At 39.3% G+C, this 20,789-nt stretch overlaps 1 protein-coding gene across 12 annotated transcripts in view; it reads right to left on the bottom strand.

Annotated features, from left to right (window-relative positions):
* Positions 1-379: 379 nt before the first annotated feature.
* The window catches only part of DAB1 (DAB adaptor protein 1), a 474,343-nt gene continuing 453,933 nt past the window's right edge, over positions 380-20,789 (bottom strand). For 11 of the 12 annotated variants that reach the window (XM_074875937.1, XM_074875936.1, XM_074875946.1 and 8 more), the window contains 6 exons: positions 19,040-19,102; positions 17,783-17,891; positions 14,772-15,320; positions 13,816-13,943; positions 12,792-12,890; positions 380-3,661 (listed from right to left, as the gene is read on the bottom strand). In XM_074875937.1, coding sequence (XP_074732038.1) covers positions 12,807-12,890; positions 13,816-13,943; positions 14,772-15,320; positions 17,783-17,891; positions 19,040-19,102 — 933 coding nt within the window. In that variant the 3' untranslated portion in view covers positions 380-3,661; positions 12,792-12,806. The remainder of the gene's footprint in view (positions 3,662-12,791; positions 12,891-13,815; positions 13,944-14,771; positions 15,321-17,782; positions 17,892-19,039; positions 19,103-20,789) is intronic. The other variant, XM_074875945.1, reaches the window with a different exon arrangement.

Below are 20,789 nucleotides of genomic sequence, written 5' to 3'. Positions count from 1 at the left end.
ATTAATTACAGCCACTCATGCCACAAAGGTACTCCAGCTTTGGTAGCACCACACAGTGTGGTCTGTCCCAGGAACGTGCGATTTTACAGGAGGTGACTAAATATCTACTGGTTTGGGATGCTCATCCTAAAACACCTGAAAAGAGGCCAAAAATGGGGAGGCAGCAATTAAAAGCAGCAAGTTAAGTATTTGCAAGATAAGCAACAATTAGGGTGTTTAAGATTAAGTATTCCCCAAATTGAGGCACTTTTTCATCTCCTTTCCCAGATATTTCCACTGTCAAAAATATTGGCCATGACAGACACCAACAATGCACTGTAAGAACGGCAGAATTACCACAGAATAGCAAAAGCTATGAAACAAACTTACTGAAATGACGCCTTTTTAAAATGTTTTTATTCATAACAGTATTACATGGTGTGTTACAGAAATTAATGGAAAATTTCTAAAAATTTGTTGATTTTTTTTGTTGTTGCTGAATTCATTACACATAAAGTTAAAAATAATGTGTCTGTATATGTTAACAAATGGTCAATATCTGAGGTAAAGTTAAAGTAGGTTTAGAAATGTACTGCAACAGTCATTTTATCTTTCTCATCTTTATTAAAAAAATATGTGTCAGAATGCAGAAATAAAAATGAATGAAAACCACGGAGTAAACATTTTTGCAAAGAAGGTGCCCAGTACGTTATTAGATGAAAGGTTTCATCAGACACTTGGATGACTACAATCTATCAAAATATCTTTCCATGACAGGTAAAGATCAAGAACCTACGGGGGATGATAACAAGATGGCTGGTGGGATTCCCTGGTTTTTAAATTTAAAGTGACGAATTTAGTGCTAGTGAAGGATGAGGGATTAAACAATTGCACAAGCTGGATATTTTAGCTATCTACAATACTGGTACAGTGCAGAGGCCTTCAAGTCCATCTCAACCATGACAAGGACGATCTAATCTTATGACAAGACAATTCAGAATTTTTCTTATTTATGAGCGTTGGTAAAGGTAAGACAAAAGTCCACGGTGATGTTCCAGCTGTCTCTCATGGGACACTAAAATCCCAGCCTCACTCCCTCAGCACCTATTCGCAAATCATCTGCTTCCTACAAATATGATGTCAATGGATCCTCTGAGACATAAATCTCTTCTTTTTCTTTCAACGTTTTACCCCATAACTGGAAATGCACTGATGATACTAAACCTCAAATGTCTATGACGAACCAAAATTATCTTCATGGTTCCATAAGTAGGACAAAACCCAGATGAGCCACTGAGGAAGAAAGTAGCACTACTGTGCAAATTAGGAAAATATTCTTAAAGAAATGTCCTTCAGAAAAGCTTTTACCTCTGCTTTTAATCCTGAAACACCCAATCTGCCAAGTTCTAATTTATCTTCTCTGGTTAGAAAACTTGATCTTCCTTCTGATGGGAAAACAAGATTTGCTACAAAGCTCTTTGCACATGACTATGGAATAAGCATCAAATGACCATGAATGGGGATAAAAGTTCTCTTCTCTGCAGGTTCATTAGGTCTATTCACAGCTAATTTTTCATTCACATACATTCTGTAACGCACATTTCTCTAATTTCTCTAATTCAAAGTAAAAGACTGGAATCATGTGTGAGATTTGGTTGTACATATCAACAACTGCCACCCCAGTTATTCTGTCTTCTAAACCATTTTTAGCTTATAATAAAAGTAAAATATTTATAACTCCAGGCCTATTTTATTCATGACAAAAATGTAAATCCTAATGTGTCAATTTAAAAACAAAATCTGCACAATAACCCTAAAAACTGATTAATCATTTGATTTCTTTAAGCTTTTTTCCTTTTACTATTTTTTTCTTTTTTCTTTTTTTTTCTTTTTTTCTTCTTTTTTTTTTTTTCTTTTTAGTGTTAAACCACTAAATTCAATATACTGTAACTGCATAGGAACATCAGGAAAACACATTTGACCTGTATAACAATTCTCTGTAGGGCAAAAATATATAGATTCTTTATGAAAATCATGTGCTAAACATATGAACCCAAACACTGCACTTTTGCTTCATAAATGTAAAAAAACGAAGTTTTAAATTCTTTTGTTCTGTGTGTAAACAGTTTGATGACTTCTATGCAGAGGTTCAAAGGAATGTCAATGAAATGTGATTTCTTGTAAGTGAAATATGTCCATGTGATAACGCTAGATCATAAAATCATGTGTTCCCATTAATTTCACTAGTCGCTGACAAGCTGACTGCTTTTGGCAAATGCACTTGAGCTTCAGCCCATTATCATAAGCATGTGAAAAAATGTATGTGATGCGAGAACCACAAATTGGGTTTGCCACACCTCCAAGCACTGCAACTTGCTACCTTCTCTACTGTGTAATGGCATTAGTAAAAGAATTTTCGTAACATTTATATTTACAAAAAAACTGGCAATTTTCATTTGAACTCCTTAAAGCCATTTCTCCTTAAACATTTAAAGAGTTTAACAGTAAGATATTTTTCAAGTTATAAAATAAAAATCCCATTTGATTTTTCTGATGTACAAAAAGTGATAAAGATGAACAATTTGATTACAGAATCAGTTTGTTATTCCAAAATCCATGCCATCCTTGTCCCATTTGTAAAGTCTGCTTCATCCAAATTCCTAAACCAGAATCATACCAGTATTATTTGGCAAATGATTTTTTTTTTCATCAAAAATGGCACACAGAGAAGAAAACACTTGTCTGCATAGCATTACAGCAGCAAGATACTGAAGAAATAAAAATATTCCTTTTCTGCACTTTGTTTAGAGTTTCCTAGGAAATACTGACTCTTTTGTTTTTCCTCAGTGGGACTCGATGTCCATTCTCTACCCACAACACGAGTATTCAAACAGAAAGCAGCATTTCTTCCTCGTATGTGCTAGAACTTAAAGGTCCATTTGGCAACATTTTCAGTCAGGATGGATAAACAACCGAGTTTTATTCTGTGGTTTCAAGTTAGGAATCATTTCCGCAGGAGGCGTTTTGCTGTTAGATCTGTCACTCATACAAAACTACAGAATAAGAAATACAAAAAAAAATGACACTGCCAGTATTTTTTTTGTTGTTGTTTAAATATGTCTACACAGGGGGAAAAAAAAAAGTCAGGATCAGCCTGATGTAAATGATGATGAAAAACATGTCACCATGACATAAAAAGTGCCGACTCGTGCCCAAAAGGCTGTTGAATGATAATGCCACTGCTACATACAGACTCTGCTTTTTGCTCAAAAGAAAAAGAATGTCTAATACTCAATAAATTTCAGATGCTCATTATTTATATGTGGCATACAGAAGATAACAAATGTTTAAATGAAGACTGAGGAGTAAGATTTCCTAGTCTGGATACCCACGACTTGTGGGGATGGGGCTGGATTTGTATGATAAGCAGGGAGAGTTTTTATTTTGTGCTGCCATAGAAATCTGCCATTGGTTGCCAAAAAAAAAAAAAAGTCAGGAACACTCGTAGAGCCAGTCCAGGAGGGCAATCATCTCTCCTTGTCAGACAAAATCAATCAGAAAAAAGCATGAAAGCCAAAGGCCTGCCAGGTTGTTGGGTTTCGTTTGAGTCTTGGAGCACCACAAGCCTGTAACAATGCTATTTCTTAGGTCTGTTGATTTGGGCGTAGAGAGGTTCTGCTTCCTGGGGATAACAAAAATAAAATAAGCGGAGATGTCTCCAGACAGTTTTTAGAACATTTTTAGAACATCTGCTTGAGAACAGCAATACCTCATGAGTCAAAACCCAAAGAAAGTCTTTGTTTTCTGTGCTGCCTTAAGTGAACATGGCACCCCAGTTGAATTGTGAAGAAAAAGTGACATTATTTCAGAAAATTAATGCTTACTGTTAATTTCCTCTTCCAGTATTGGCCATGCACTGATCCTCAGGAGGTATTGCTGGGCACAGACATATGAAGAAATGAAATGATATTTATATGACTAGATGTTTTGAAGTTACAGGCCAGAAATGTAGCTGGCGTAAAACGTGGTTACTTGTACCAGGCTGAGACCTCCCTCCCCAGCAGGTCAACAGCAGAACACAGCTGTGGGTTTGACACAACTCATGGAGAAAAACACTTGCAAACAGAAACTGCTTGCTGAAAGTTGAGCGAATGAAGCTGTGGTGGGATTTAAAATAACAATATGAGTTGCCTATGAAGAACAAGGAAAGCCAGCTCTGTGCAGTTTGATTAGGAGTTTGTATCACCATTAGTACAATCATTAAAGCTGTGAGGAAAGCATGTCGATTTGCTAACACTGGCAATTTCCTGGATGTGGGGGGAAAAAACCCTGCCATGTTCTTCAGTGTTGCTTCACAGCTGACACCCTGTGCTTTCTTAATACTATGTTCACCTTGGCTGCAGTGGGAAGCAAACCATCCATGGACCCTGGAATCCATTCTACTTCATTTCCAGAAACTAATTTATTAAACTAAGAATGACATCTAAAAAAAGAACAAGACAGGCAGAAAGGCTAATTAATGCCATACTGCATTAACTCTCCACAGCTTGATAAATATTCAAATACCATGCCACGACGTTGAATTTAACCAAGTTATAATCAACTCATGTTACAGCAGCATCAGCAGAAGCTGACTTTGAGCAAAAATACCTCCAAAGGCTGGGAAATCACTGGGCACTGCGGAGCACAGAAATGTCTGACAGGGGATGGCACAGGATGTTAATCACTGCTTATAAAAATGATGCTGCTGCTGCTGAGAAAAACAGCCCAAAGGTGGATCTGTAGGGCTATATTTACTCTGTGCCCAGGGTGCCTGGCCAGTGCTCCAGGCTGTGCCCCGTCCCAGTGCCCTGTCCCGCCTCACTGTGCATCTCGTGTTGAATGAGGAGTAACACAACAAATCCAAAATATGACTCTGTTTCCTCCATGGCAAGAAAAGTTGTCTCTTATTTCTTTAAATTACTACATTTCTGGAGCTTGCAGGGACTATGCTTCCCCATTGCCTACCTACATGAAGCCCTAAGTATACTACAAGCATTACGAGAGAAAGAGAGAAATCCTTTGGAATGATTAAATAAAGGTTGCTGAAATCATCCCCAGCAAGAAGCAAATATATTTTGTGACCTTGAAAAACTGAAGGTATTCAGAAGAGATGACTGAAAGTAAATAACTGCATTTCACATTCTGTGTGTTAAGTCTACCTATGCCAATTTTCATGTACCGCAGACATGAAGCTGGCAGGATGATCTATCACAGCTAGTTCAGAGAAAATCTGTACTAATTAATGTGGGAACCTGACACACACCAGGCCATTCTTCAGGCATTTGCTGAACCTGAGGTGATTGCAAAGGGAAGTGAAAAGGAAGGAGGAGAAGAAAAGGGGAGGGAGGGAGAACATCCCTTTGGAACAAAAGATGTCAGTTTTTCAAATGCCTTCGAGGAAAAAAAGAGCTTTTCAAAATGTCAAGTGTGCTTATTAGAGCTGTCCTCAAATATCTTTAAAGATATGCAGATGCACTTAAGTAACAGGTGTCCTAAGGTGTCACTGAACTTGACACCCGTAAGAAGAGGAGGAGTCCATCATCGGTCATCAGCACTTTCAACAATGCATGAGACAGCCTTTAGAATTAGAAATTTCTTTTATTCGTACCCAACATTTACCTGAACACACACTTCATGTGGCAAAGGCCTGCATTTCTCACTGATTTCAATAATTTTCCTTCCAGTGGACCAGAGCATTTTGAATGAAAAGTGTGCTCTTACATCTTCCTTTTAGTTAGTTTCTCCCTTCAGATGCCTAAACGAGAAATTATTTGCAGTAATTGTGTGCAATTGTCTCAGCCAAAGTTTTTTGTCAATGACTGAGATTTGTTTTCTAATATTACTTTGAGGTAATTCAAGCAGTGCATCTTGCCTGCAGTCCAACACTGCAAGTGGTATCTGTAAAGTATTGATAATGATACTCAAGAGAGCAAAAGAGAGCGGAAAGGGACAGAAAAGAGGCAAAAGGAGAGTCGAGTGCTGTTGACTTCATGGATAGCTTCTCTCACAATGCCAGGCAGGGGGGCTTTCACAAGCGTTATTTTGGAGGGTCTTGGAAGCAGAAATAAACCCCCCCCCTTTTTTTTTTTACATACTCCACGCGAAAGTCACAGGGAATGTCACTAAAAGGCAGGCAAGCCTAACTCTTCTCACAGCATCGGAATCATCTCACCGATGTATTCTGCTTTCTACCTCTACCACTGTGTTAAGAACAGATCCGGAGGGAAGGAAATTAAAGAATGGGTCTTTGTAAGAAAAAAAAAGAGAGGAACAAAGCAAATAGCATACAAAGCTTCCAATTCACACAAGTGCCTTGAATCTTAAGGTGTTTTGCTTTCTATAGGATTGGTCCAGAAGGACTTCTGATGTGCTTTCATCAACCCACAGGGAGAAACCAAGATGACAACTGGCAGCACATTTTTTTGCTGCTAAATCCTACTTGAAGGCTTCTATCAACTTTGGGGATATGCAATTTCTGGCAGATGTTTGAAAAGTAAATGTTTTCCTTTATGTTTGGAAGCTGCTATCAAAGTGGTGTCTAGCTATGTTTCCACATACTAACAGGGCTCTTTATGTTGAACAGTAGCCTTTAAATAACGAGATATGGCAGGAAGAAGATATGAATTCACAGGTCAGGTATCTGGCCAAAGTGACAGGTTGCAGTAAGGGACAAAAAGGTCTAAATGTGCACGCTTTAAGTTAGACATCTAAATATTCAGGAAGCTACAAGTATGTTGTGTAAATGTTGAGTTATGAAGTCTCTGAGAATTAATTGCAAAAACTGCCAAAGAGAAAATTTTCCCTACATATGCTACATTTACATATTCCAGAGATACTTCATGCTTAAAATCAGTTTATTCTTCCCATTTTAAGGAACATTTTGCACAATAAACAAGACTGTAGCAAACAGTATTTCTGGTATAGTACACTACTGCATGAGGTAACAAGGTTGCTAATGGTTTTGAATAACATTATGTAAATACTAGAAGTAAATTTGCATCCAATTTAAAGATATTAACATCTGCTCCCCAGTAGAACTCATCACTGGAGAACATCACTGGAAAGATTCAGCATCTACTTGGGCTTGGGTAAGTGAGCCCACTCACAAAACATAACACAGGACTTGGTTAGGAAAAAAATATTTTTACACTGGCAGTCCTTTCATCATTGCGAGGCACCCTGCTATGTGCAAAGCTCCAGGCAAGATGTACTGAATTGTAGAGGTGAGGCCCACATAGATTTCTTTGCCCTTTACAATAGATTCTCAGCACTGGTTTTACTCCTGGCTGACTGATCAGAAAGGGCAGGCTCAAATGAGAGAGTTTCATGAAATAAGTGTGCTGAAGCACCAGCCAAAATGAGAATCTTGTGCTGGGGATGCAAGTGAAGGGAAGGGGAGTGCAATGCGTCTTCTCTATTTATTGCATGCTGACTCAATAAAATAGGACATAGTAAACTTGGCAAGCGGGATTCAAATTCAGTATCTTTGGTGATAAGACAGATAATTCCTATTGGCCCATTAACAGCCAGTGGCTTATCTCTGGTTATTTTTATTACAGATAGCCTCTATTAGCAGCATAAATACAGCAGCCTTCTAGTTCAGGATTATAAATGGAGAGTGTCTCATTCTTACTATAAACCTACCTAGGAATATTTCCTAGTCTCAAATATCCAGTTTAATTATTAGCATTTTAAAAGACTGTCATTTTAGTATCAAGACAGATGCTATACATCCATAAAATGAAAAAGCAATGAGAACTATTCAGAAAGATGAACCCTGCTCTACCTTGGTCCTGGTATAATAACGAACTGCAGCCAAGAAACACGTCTATTATTTCTGGGCCCCTTTCCTAACAAAACAGTAGCCACACAATTATACTTTTTGTCTACACATTTGTCAATTCTCTTTCATAACTTTTGAACCTGATGGCCAATTTGAAGCAAATTGTTCAGAAGTCTCTAAGACACTAAATTATCGCAAGTGCCTTTTTAAAATCAGTTGTGCATTAGACAGGGAACTTTTAAATGACCTCATTACAGAGAAAGCTAGGAGAGTTCGTCCCCCAATTGAATTGCTGGATCACCAAGTACACAGCTCTGGACAAGCTACACGGTATCTTGTCTCTTGTTTAGAGGAAGGAGTTGGAGAAACGGAAGGGTATCTGGCTACTTCAAGTGGGTTTAGAGACACTGGAAGAGGCGAGAACCCCGTGTATGAGCTGGTCCCATTAAAATGGATAGCTTGAAAGGGATTCTATTAGAGAGATGAAGGCAAATCTGTAGGATGCCTCTGTTCACAGAGCAACCTGAACTTCTCTGGTCTTGTTTCTTCAGATTCCCTGGGAAATATGATGATGAACAAATGCACATGAGGCCTGAAATGACAATTTTAGGATTTCTCTGGAATGAAGCAGTACTTCCCAAACTGTGATCCCTTTCCAAATACACAACACTGCTTCTTCTCTCTCAGGTTCACAGCCCTGCTCAGTGCTGTGTCTTTAGCTTGAGAATGATAGCTCTGGAGCCTACAGTAAGAATAGGTCACCTATAATCATTATGAATTTCTCTTTGGACTCTATCCAGGTCCTATTGAGCCATATGAATGATAGTAACAGATCCTGCAAATACAGCCTTTGATATTTTGAGCCCATTTAAAGTCCTAGTGCAATAGAAAGGGGGCAGAAGGAAGAGGAGGATGCAGAATCATCTTAATTTGCCCTCCTGAGGCTTACTAAGCTCCCAGATAAGCCAATGCTTTGCCCATAAGTTTCTATTTTCTTTCAACTTCCTAGTAACAGCCCAAATAAAGAGTTATAGTAGCCCATCCTGGAGCTGACTAAGATTATTAAGAACATTTATCACTAAGAATGGCACTTGCTCAAAGATGAATGATGGCAGTGAGCCACCGAAGTACCACGAAAAGCTGATAGACAAATATTCTAATGAACTGTTGCTCTCCTGACAGCGCTGATAGCATCATGAAGGGTGTGACATATTTTGAGGGCTTATAATTGTCTGCACACATTTCACAGAACAACTAAACAACTTCAGGAAGATATGCTCTAGCCACAAATGTTTTGAAGGTTTCCTGAGAATCTCTCATGAATGACTGCCAGTGCAAGTCTTGAACTGGGCAGCGTATCAATAGCCCTGCATTTGTTCAAGCACTTGAAAGGACTTTTATTGCAATAATTGCGGTACCAAATATTCCCTTATTCTCCTTCAAGACTTTTCACCCTGTCGCTAACTTGCTTTCAAGAAGCAGTTTGTGTGGTCCATATGGAGTCAGACCACATTTGTGATATCCGATCCCAGTATTCAGGCCGCATTTAGTCTTTCTACAATCAGGATGCTTTTTTAGGAGATGCTGGCCAACATAACCACAGGTGTCCAAAGAAGCCTAGCACCAGAGAGTCAAAGTTTGCTCCTCTCCATCCCTTTTTTGATCACGCTTGAAGGCTCCCCTTTTTACAGCCTTTGCAAAGCTTTCAATTGTATAGCTTCAGGGCTACCTAGTGTCACACCACTGCTGAGGCTGAGTTAGTGGCTGAGGCTGAAATACCCCCAAGAACAGAATTATCCACACTGGCAGGGTCTGCACCTAACACCCTGTAATTCAGGCTGATTGGGTGCACTGATGCAAAGAGGATGAGGAGGTGAAAATTCCTCTGTTCAAACTTCTTGCTTTAATTTGAAATGTCAATAATAATAAAAAATGTTTAGTACATTTGGTAGAATCATAGCTAAATACAGTTCTTTCTCTCTCCTTTCACCATAGTTATCCCACACACAATGTATAGACAGTAACAGGGATTAAACACAAGTCAGCTGAAGATGGCGGTCTTATTATTCAGTGTCCTCCTCACCCCTTCTGGAAAGTCACTATCCATCCTCAATGCTGCTCATGTACAAAGGGAAAACAACCAAATACAAATCTTGCTATGAAGAGCTCTGCAAAGAGTTGATTTTATTTCACCTGTGAATGTCAGGTCACCTGTCTGCTTCTTATCTGCAAGCATAAAGGGACAAAAATGTAACATATGCAAAAAATGTCACATTTACCTACTAAGAACCCATAGCTATTTGTAGAAGAGTGACTTACAAGAACGGCTACTGGTAGGATGAGGATTTTGAGAGCTTAGGTTGAAGATTGCAAAAGGAAGAGAGTTAAAATGGGAGAAATGAAGATAGTAACTGAACGATGCTGAATTATTTCTCAATAAGAATATGCAGTATCAGAAGGAATCGGGAAACCAAATTGATAAGGTACCTTGAAAGATCAGGGTACAAATTAACAGGCAAGTGAGTATTCTGAATATATCAAGGTAAGATGTTGTACGGGCATAGCTGCTTTATAGAGATGCTGGGAACAGATATATTTGAAATTTCTGAACACAATACTATGTCATGCTCCTGAGAGGTCCATTCATCTGAGTTGTATACTGTGCTGTTCTTGGTGTGAAGAACCATGTTTTAAAGAGCGAAGTAATCTCCCATCTAACACACAAAAGTGGCTTTTATGCAGACTGTGATTCTTTTGTACTACACGTTTCTCCCCATTAAGTTTCTCTCCAAATGCAGAGCTCAATACACAACACAGTAGTAAGTCCTGAACTGATAATTTTCCATGGAGATTAGACTTTCCGTTGCTCTGACGATACTAGTCTTTAGAATTAGATGGGCTGGTTTTAGCAAGTAGATTTCCTACGGACTGCTGTTGAATGCACTGCACAGAGGCACAATGATATTAGTGTAACTTCACTGGATAGAGGCTTTCTTTTTGTTTAGCTTCCTGTTCCTGCCTACAGCTTTTAGGAATTACTATAATACGATAATCAGTACATTATTTAACATTTCCCAGAATATATTTCTGAGAATTATACATATTTTATATAAGCCTCTATAAGGATTAACAAAAAATACAGAAAAAACATGGAATAATTGGCAATATACTCTTCTTGTAGCTCCCACAGACCCTTCCTTGACAGTTAAAGAATGTATTCTACTAAGTGTTACATAATAGCAGAACAATAGGAGTCCCTCACTTGACTGCCTTGCACAGTAATATGCATTAACAACAGTCTTAAACTACTGTTTCAAGTTATATCCAGAATTCCTGGTAGGTAAATGTGAGACATGCTAGTTTACAAAGGATACAAACTATCTTTGTGACAGTCAGAAAATTAGAAAGAGGTTTTATCATTATTCTCCCCGGGATGAACTTCACAATTACTCTGACTATGATAAACTGTTATAAACAAATGTATGTGGGTTTCCAGAGTGTGGGACTCAGATAAAGGTCAAATCCTCTTTCTTGATCTAGGAAAGAACTCTTGAAATGGTCTGAAGCTGGGATAGCTGGCTATGTCAGTGCTGGCCAAGGCCAGGCAAAGGCAAAGCCAAATTACTATGTGGCACCATCCATCTGCAGAAGCAGTTCTTGCTGGAGTACAATAACCAACAGATGCTCTTGCTAGAGCAGCTCATCCCAGCTTGGCTTTACCCTTACACTGTCATTTTTAGACTCAGTGAAACACAAAGCTTAATGCTACTTTTGCTTCAGCCCCCAAGAGCTGAGCATTATGTTGGTGAAGCTAAAGAAGGGGGAAATGCCTTCCCACAGCACCACATATTATTAAGAGATAATCTTATTACTCCCACGTGGATCAAAGCTAAGTTACTGTAAGATTTCTTTAACCATATTTAATGTACAGAGTAAACTGACTCCTAATGAAACTATTAATTTTGAGTTGAAACCAAATTACTTTGGCTAAGGGTGGATAAGTCACTGGTAAACACAGTGCAATTTCTGTACAAAAATCAAAAGGGTTCTACCATTGTTATGGATTTGCTCCAGAGGCTCTGTGCCGAAGCACAGAAGCCATACCAGATCATGTATTTGGGTAATACAAAATATGAATGGCAGACAGGGAGAAGATAATGAAACATATCCTTCAAATAGTAACACTAGAGAGTATTTGGATGGAATAACAATCCTCAGCACTCATAAAACTTTGTAGCTTTACTGTTTTCTTGGTAAAACATATAGATTGTATTGAAACAAATCACAGAACGTTCACTGGCAGCCGCATTTTCTAACGTATTCTGTAACACAAAAGATGAAAAGATCATCTTTCCCGTCTGTCTGGACTTAAATGACTTACATTTTATGAATAATTTTTAAAACATCAGTATGCCAATGGTAATATGAATGATCATAATTTTCAGATGTTTTTAATTTGCAGTTGGAGATAAAAATACACAAACCCATTCAGTATTTTTTACATGCAGATAATAAATATGCTTCTTCTACTGATTATCACATTGATTTAGGGTAGAGGTGTTCATGTATCATTACATAATTTTATTTAATGTTTGTTATGTCTATGGGTAAGATGTCTTATTCCATTTAATATGTTACATCTGACTAAAGGCCAGAGTGGATTCGATACAAAAAATGTTCTGCCTAACACATTGTTAGTAATAGCTCAGTTTCCCTATATCCCTTTAGAATTTGAACACAAAGTAAAATAAATCTACATTTCTTTAAAGCATGCAGGCAGCTGAAACATATTTGCATAAGCTGCAACACTTAGTGAATGGCAAAAGCCATGCAAACCACTGAGCATGAGCACTGTGGATAATGGAGAGAAAAAACAGAAGAGATGGAAAGGAAAAATAAACCATGCATCCATGAAAGCAATGGTAGGCACTGGTGGAAGAATAAGTGAGCACCTCAAGGTGTAGAGAAAAAAAGGACAGATACCTACCACAACCTGCGCTATCTAGCTACCGACCTGTGGACTTATAGTATCACCAGTTGGCTCACCAAATGGATCACTGTTGGATGAGGCCTGAGACCCATCAGGCTAGAATACAAGAACATAACACCTTTTTTTTTCTCAACAATAGAAAGTGAAAAGTCAACATGAGGTTATTTTCATGCTGTGGGCATAACAAGTACATTCTATCTCATGAAAACCAGAAAGTGAGACCTCACCACTGATATGTTCTCAAAAGCCATAATGGTTTCCTATAGCTGATGCAGGCAGGAAAGGACCTCACCAGTACTTGCTGGAGCCCATGCAGGAGCTGCCCCAGAAGGTACTGGATCAGACAAACCAGAACTGCAAAAGGCCCTGAAAGCCAGTGAAACTATGTGAATCAGGGAGTCCAAGCTTGCGTTATTTTGTACCTTTCAGTCTTTTTTTTGTACAGACTCCCTCTTGCCTTTGGCTCACTTAGGCTCTTATCTGCCTAAGATACATTGTGATTTAAAGTCATTGCTTGGATAACATTTCTTGCTTTGGTCCACTAAATCTAAGGCAAAGAAATCACATACTGAGGGCCAGAACATTGAGGAATGTAACTAGGCAAGCAACTGGGATGCAAGATTGTGCAAGACAACATCAACCATCATCTTTTAACACACAGACTCTCACATCTCTTTCTGCAGCCTCAGCATGTATGTTGTTTTACCTCAGACTTCATTACCATCAATAAGTGAAGGCTGGTATGCTAAAAATGACACTGGATACAACTAACATATACAACCTTACATATGAACTCTGAGTTTGGTTCCTTATATGCAATACTAGTGAATATCAACAGAAATGTCATGCTATTAGCTATCAAAACCAAAGCAGGAAGTGAATTCTGTCTGCAGTCCCCCCTTAAATACCACCCAGTCCTATTAGAAGTTATTTCTGATGCTACCGAACAACATTCAAGTAACTTCTGTCTTTTCTAGCTAAAAAGAGCTAATTGGTATTTAGAAACCTTGGTGCTACTCACAGCCTCTTGCTCCTCACTTTTGCTTGGGCTTTCAAACCCCTCTTCAAAGAGGTCATCTGCAGCAGGATCACTGGTATGAGATGCTGATGATTTTGATGGGGAACTCTGTCTGGGTGCAGGGGTTGGAGCTAAACAAAGATTAAAGTAACAGCAACACAATACATAACTGTTAATTTGTTCAGAAAGACACAGCAGCACAAAATTTGCTCATGCTTCAGAGCCCTCAACTTCTATTACCCTTGAAAATTATTTTCTGGCGAGCAGCTGTTAAGAGGTAAGCTGGAACACAGTAGTCATTATCAATTCTATATATTTGATTTCATTCAGCACTTTCCAAATTAAGTTTGGCTGCGTCTGGCACATGTCTTCAGGTACCAGGGAGATGCACCTACATTACATTAAGAATGCATGAGTCGCCTGCCCTATGGCAGGGAAGCAAAACAGAAGGCCTCTGGCTGGCCCCTGGTAAATCTGTGTCTCATAAATTCTTCTTTTCAGCAATCTGCAAAATCCCCCATCTCAATGCCACAAACACAGTAAGCTTATTTTACAGCTTTTCAATTAATTTCCCCGTATGTCCAATACATCAAGTTATTAAAATACACACCCATCCCCTAATTTCTGCAAGGTATAGCTTGAACGGGACATAAGTGAAACCATTTATAAGGTTGAATGTCATGGGCATTTTCCAACTAGCTTGCATGTCCCTAGCACAGAACATATATCACTGTCTTCTTAGAAATTAAATTTCAGACTGCAGCTATTGGGGCTGTTGATTTCAATGGTCTCTGAAATTCCCGTCTGATACTTTTCTTTATGCCTTGAACACATTTAATAATCTAGACCATGTATGAAGGTTCTCAGTCCATATCTGTGTTGCAATTTACAGTATGAAAAAAAAGGAAGAAATGCTTTGAGGAGCAGTCACATCTGAGGAAAGGTATGGCTATACTCACGTGAATTTGTAGATGGTGTTGTGGAAGTCACAGGAGTCAAATTTAACTGAGAGATGTCAAAGTCATCACAATCATCTGCTTCCTGTGCCATCCCAACTTTGTTAAAGTAACTTGAGAAGGCCTCTGAGGTACAACTGAGGGAAGGCTGATCTGGTTTTCTTGATGGCACTGGTGGAGGCTGAGCCATCTGGAAATCTTTAAACATTTCTTTTCCCATTTTCTGTCTGGGCCTGTCTGTCTGTGGACTCGATCTGTTGGAATCACTTGTGGGTGGAACAGTAGCTATAGGAGCAATGGTACCTTGAAACATGGCTGCTTGTAAAGGCAAAACAGTTTGTGTTGGCATGAAGGCAGTTGGTTGGAACTGACCAGCTACAGATGGCCACGGTTGCTGAGTAGGAGGAAAAATACCGGGTTGGCCCCATGCTATCGGCTGTCCTCCCTGCATCACCTGAGCAACTGGAGGCTGAGCACCCATGGCCAACTGCTGTTGAACAAGTGGTTGCTGTCCCCAGAATGAGGGCAGAACAGCTCCCATGGCAACATAACCTTCAAAGAACAAAGAGAGTAGGGGAAAAAAAAAAAAAGATGAAAGATTTTAACGCTATTGTCAAGAGCATGCAGAAAAAGCCACACAATACATCAGAAACATGTAGGCTACATTAGTGATCCCAGAGCTTCAGCACACCTTAAAAAGAAAACTGAAGACATTGTTGAATTCACATCACTGAATAAACACTTGTACACAAAAACACAGGTTGGTGGATACTGGCAATAATCCTTCCCCTCATCTGAATAAAAAAAGCTCTTCTCTTCTTCCTTAGTGAGTACCCCCATGGGTCTGAGAAGACCTGTGTGCATGGACCTGGTCGGCAGCTGGCCATCTGGCAGCTCTCTTCCCTGGTGCTCTGTCAAAGCACAGCCAGGATCAGTTTGGTTGAACCACTTACCAGAACCACAGCAGTTCAAGGAAATGTCACCCCCTTGCAGCACAACCATGCTCCTCCCCACTGAGTTCTTCAGGCTCTTCTTGCTACCCTGACTACCCCATCCGCTGCCTTTCACCTCTGCCTGTTCTGTTCCTCTCGGAGCGAGGATCTCCGGGACGGAACATGATGCACTGGGTCAGGCTGGGATGGAGCTCATCTTATCACAGCAGCCCCTATGCTGCTAAAAAATGAGCAGCCAGAGCAAGCAGAGGGAAGGAAGAGAACTTCCAGGACTCCCTCCCCTCTACATAGTTTTGCTGCAGTTCCTCATCCTTTTTGCTTTTATTCTTGGGGAGAGTGACCCACCAACATCAGCCAATGGCACAGCTATAAAACTGGTTCTGCGTTACAGGGAAGCACCTTTAGATGACAGCTCAAGGGCCCTCTAATGACAGTGCGACCTTCTTGCAAGAGAAAGACTCTGTGCATCTCTTCTGACACATTTACAGTTCAAACCGTTGCGACTCCGAAGAGCAAAACAAGTGTCTCAAATTGTGTAATAAAAAGAGAGAACCCAGATGAATTCGGATTAAAAACCCCCACATTTGGTTATTACCCAGTTACTTGGGAACATCAAAAAGGTCCTGAGCTTCTGCTGTACTACGTACCTAATAATAACAAACTGCTTCAAGTATTATGCTGGCATAAATCCCCTCTAGTTGGAGAGGAAATTAAAGATTAAAACTAAAATTATAATTCCTTCCTGTCAGACCTGAAACTTCCTTTCAAGCTACCACGAGTTTGACTGTGTAGGAATTATATGATCAGGTGCTTTTCTATTTACAATGAAAACAAAAATCTGAAACTAAAACTACTGTAAAAAATGTTAAAAATTAAACCATGTAATACAATTACGTTCCATTGAGAGAAGTATTATGTTTTACAGATGTACTGTTTCACATTTAAAGTAATGATTTACTACTAATCTTTACAATATGTAACCTCTTTTACTATTAATACTGTCATAGCCTTAAAACTCGTTTCTAATCTGAGTGTTTTTCTGAGTCCTCCTGTATCTTTTCCTCTTTGCTTTATTTCTAGGCTGTTTTGTAATGCTAAATGTAAGGGTCGTTGTGAAATCGTAATAGGAAAAGCCCAAAATATAATGAAACGAAAAAACAGAAACTGAACTTTGAAAGACCAAATTAATGAGTGATGAAGGGAACAGTAACTCAGATACATATCTATTTCAGTAGATGGCTATGATGGATTCTCCAGATGTCCTTTTATCCTGCCCCTACTGTAACCTCATCCAAGCAGCAAGGGTTTTCATCTCACATTATCCCCAAACACTTCACCATCAGCGTAACCTTTCTGAGATGCAGTGCACTAATCTGATGCTGCAACGCAGCCCATCAGAGGAGTTAACCAATTAGAAAGTCACTATTGAATGATTCAAGGCAATCCTCCTCCTCCTTTTTTATCCTAAGTGGAGTTGAGAGCGCTGCTCTTGTAGTGCTTCGAGTATCCCAGGGAGAGATCAGCAGTCAAAACCACAAGCCTTGCGTGTCTGTGCAGAACGCTACACAGCTTTTGAATTTTGAGCACTTTGAGGAACACAGAAGAGTCTAAAGGAAATATCAGGATTTGACCAAATGGAATACCTTTGAAATGCAATCAAGTTCTTCATGTCTCATTCTCTATTCATTCTCCAAGTCTCATTCTCTATTTACTGGAGACAGCACAGGATATCCATTGCTATCGCAATAAAAGGCAAAGCTAAACTAAATGCTTTTTTCTCTCTTGCTACCGTACCTAGAAGGTGTGTTATCCAGATGGCTGAACTATGGTGGAACTCCCAGTGACTTTTTTGACTTGTTTTAAAAAAATGTGGGTAAATTCAAAATAATTTATTCCCTGCTTGTTAAAGATTTGTTTTGCCTTGCCCTGCAGCACTGTCCTCAAAATCCTTCCCCACTTCCAGTGTACTAAATTCATTAATTGAGTACTGAAATGCAAACCAGAGCTGAGAACTGATCACCAAAACTTGAGTTGAGCCTGTATTTCCAGTAGATTTCTTACCTGAGGGTACGGCAGCAGTGCTGAAAGGTACAGAACCAAACATGTCTGTACTAGCAGGAAGTGACTGGGATGAAGATGGGATAAAGGCATCACCTGGAGTAGCAGGAGTCTGAAAGAAGACAGGAATAAAATACAGCGATGACTTCTATGTATGTGCTTCTGCAGCACATACTTTGCTGTCATGACATCTGTAACTCTAAAAATACAGGTGTGGAGGGAAGAAAGAGAAAGAAAAAATAATGGAAAGATGTAGAAGGAAAGAAGCAATAGAAATACGAGTATTTGAATTTGCTGGAGACAGGAAAAAAAAAGAAAGAAAATGAGAGACTTTGTATAAGATTTAAAAATAGAAATTAAATTTGCCTGGAATACATCACATGCAAAATATTGACATAATTTCTTTCTCCAGAACATACACACTTGTGGTTCTAGGTGTGTCAGGTGACAACCAGTAGAGGCATTAACATAAGAAACAGTAAAGGCAAATGAAGCATCTGTAGGATTTATGGAAAAGTGAATAAATATGCTTTCTCCAATTAACCAACAGGACCAGAATCATAGGCCTACATTAAAGGAGAAACACAATCCAATTGAGCAAGCTAAGGATGAGGAGACAGGACTTTTGATATCTAGTGCCAGACATGCTCCAGAATACCTTGGAGATCTGAGGCTCCTGACTTCGCAGTGCCTCAATTTTTGCAGTGTATTCATACTCCCCTACAGCTTAACACAATGTTCAAAAACTTTGTAGGAAAATGATCATGTTTTCATTTTATGACATGGAAATGCATGTTGAGAAAATTTTCTTTGCCCTCAAAACACATTCAGCCCTCTCTCTCTTTACTGCTTTGTCTTCCTTTCTTTAACAGCAGTTCTGGGATATGTGCTTGGTGGAACCAAGGAGACATGATATATGAGGCTGTAACTGGATCTTCCTGCAGTGCAGTGGAGAGACAGAGTGCAGTGAAGCATGCACCTCTGATAAACACCAGGGAAGGAGATCTGCAGCTCAGGTTATATCTTACGTGACACCTAGCCCTATATCAGAAAAATAAAAATGGAAGATATTTTTGCACATCATCATGAAGCAGTGACTCCACATTCAATTTGCTTTATGTTTATTTTCTTGCAACATAAAAACTACTTTGAAATCCTCCCTCCTGGAATGGCTGATGACCTGAATTGTAAATGTGCTCAATAAATGTGTTGAAAATAGCATGTAAAAAAATGCACAGTTCAGTTTCCCGGGGTACTCACTGGGGGAGAGGTTACATCAGGAGGAGTGGACATGTCCCCAAAAAGCTCTAGTTGGGTAACAGCCTGTAAGGGGAAAAAAAAACATTTCCATTTATCTTCTGAGGAGAAGAAACTGTGAGTTAACTAGTTACAACTTGGAAAGTTAACTAGTAGCAGCTAGCAATATAAATTCCCCCAAAGCCGTGTAGGCTTCCAATGTCAAGTCCCATATGGAGGAAGCACATGAGTTCAAGCTGTGGGATTTTGATATTGCTGATGAACCCAAATAGCCAGCAGCTGATCCTATAAAATGATTCTGTAAGGAATTCTCCACCATAAAAAAAATGAATAAAGCATGAAAAAACTATACAAAATGGGACTGGATGCATTACTTCTCTGCCCTTAACATCAGTGAGCACCAAGCATGATTTATGGCCAGTCCTTTTCCCTGGCTCCTTTTCTAAACCACCATTTCAAGGTCTTAAAACACAGCAGCAGACTGTGGAAATGACAGAAGGACACAGAAGGGAAGGGCTTCTGAAGTGCTGCCTGATTTCCCCTTGCCCACGGGACAGGTGTGACCTGAATAAGTGGACTTGAAGGAGGATGCACAACTGGGTTATTATAAGTTTGTAGCTCTACATTTAACTCATGCTAGAAATGTTTTCTCAGGGTGTCCTTCAGTTTGATCTCAAAATAGGTCACCCATACAGGTCTCACTCAGCTGGACCAGAGGAGAAAAAGCACTTTCATAATAAGGAGCACCTTGAGTGGCTGTACAAAGCTCCTTCACACGTTCTGGTGCAAAATTACTCTCTTCCACCCATCTTCAAATCAGTTTAGTTGGAGTCCAGGGACAGTAAAGCATGGATTCCTTATAGCTCTGCAGGAAACCTAAACCCCACCTACCATTCTTATCAGGGTGGCTATTCTGGAAAGCTTTGATGGGAACTCAAGGACTACTCTATTTCGACTACCTTTCTTCTGCTTACTGGCTTTCCTTCTTCCCTGTATCGTACTCAATCACACCCACACATATGGGAAGCCACAATTCTCATTATGAATGAGATTTAATGCAAATCATAATTCAGTTCATTGAATCTCCACCCCAGTTTAGGCACATAGACCTTGCTGCCTCCTATCACATATATAAGTTTGAATTTCAGTTGAGTCTTGACTTGCAAAGGCAGCCACTTAGTGCTCTGGACATTAACCACACAGTCTTTACAACCTACCAAAGGAGCAAGATCTCCCTAAAATTTTTTTCCACCCTCAACCTTCTATTATAAATAATCCTTTAAGAAATAAGACTATCATTCAAAATATAATAATTTCAAAGGTTTATGCATTTTTGCAATCCAATCTCTACTCCCATATACAAAAGCAATGCTACAATCACTTAGACCTGGAATTTGTCTAGTGGCTTGGATGATTCTCAGCTTTATGTCTAACGATGTACCTAGGGATGAATTATTTCACATTTCCTCACATCATGTCTTATATTAAATAGATCATGTTGCTTTAGTGCTATGACAATATATTTTCTTCTTACAGGCTTATATATCCTTCTAAGTATCTGTGTGGAAATGGAAGAAGGAAGAAAGAAGAAAACCCACGTTTTCTTCAGGGTACACCGATTCTAGTGTATGTTACTAAAATACCGCTAGAAGGAGCTTCTGCAACAAAAAGCCCATAAGTGACTTCTGCAGTGTGTGCAAACACAGTAGGCCAGCACTGTTAAAATGTCCAGAAGAGTTGGAATAATGACAAG

The sequence above is a fragment of the Strix uralensis genome, chromosome 8 (assembly GCF_047716275.1).
Source record: "Strix uralensis isolate ZFMK-TIS-50842 chromosome 8, bStrUra1, whole genome shotgun sequence".
NCBI lineage: Eukaryota > Metazoa > Chordata > Aves > Strigiformes > Strigidae > Strix > Strix uralensis.
This window is presented reverse-complemented; position numbering and strand designations above follow the sequence as displayed.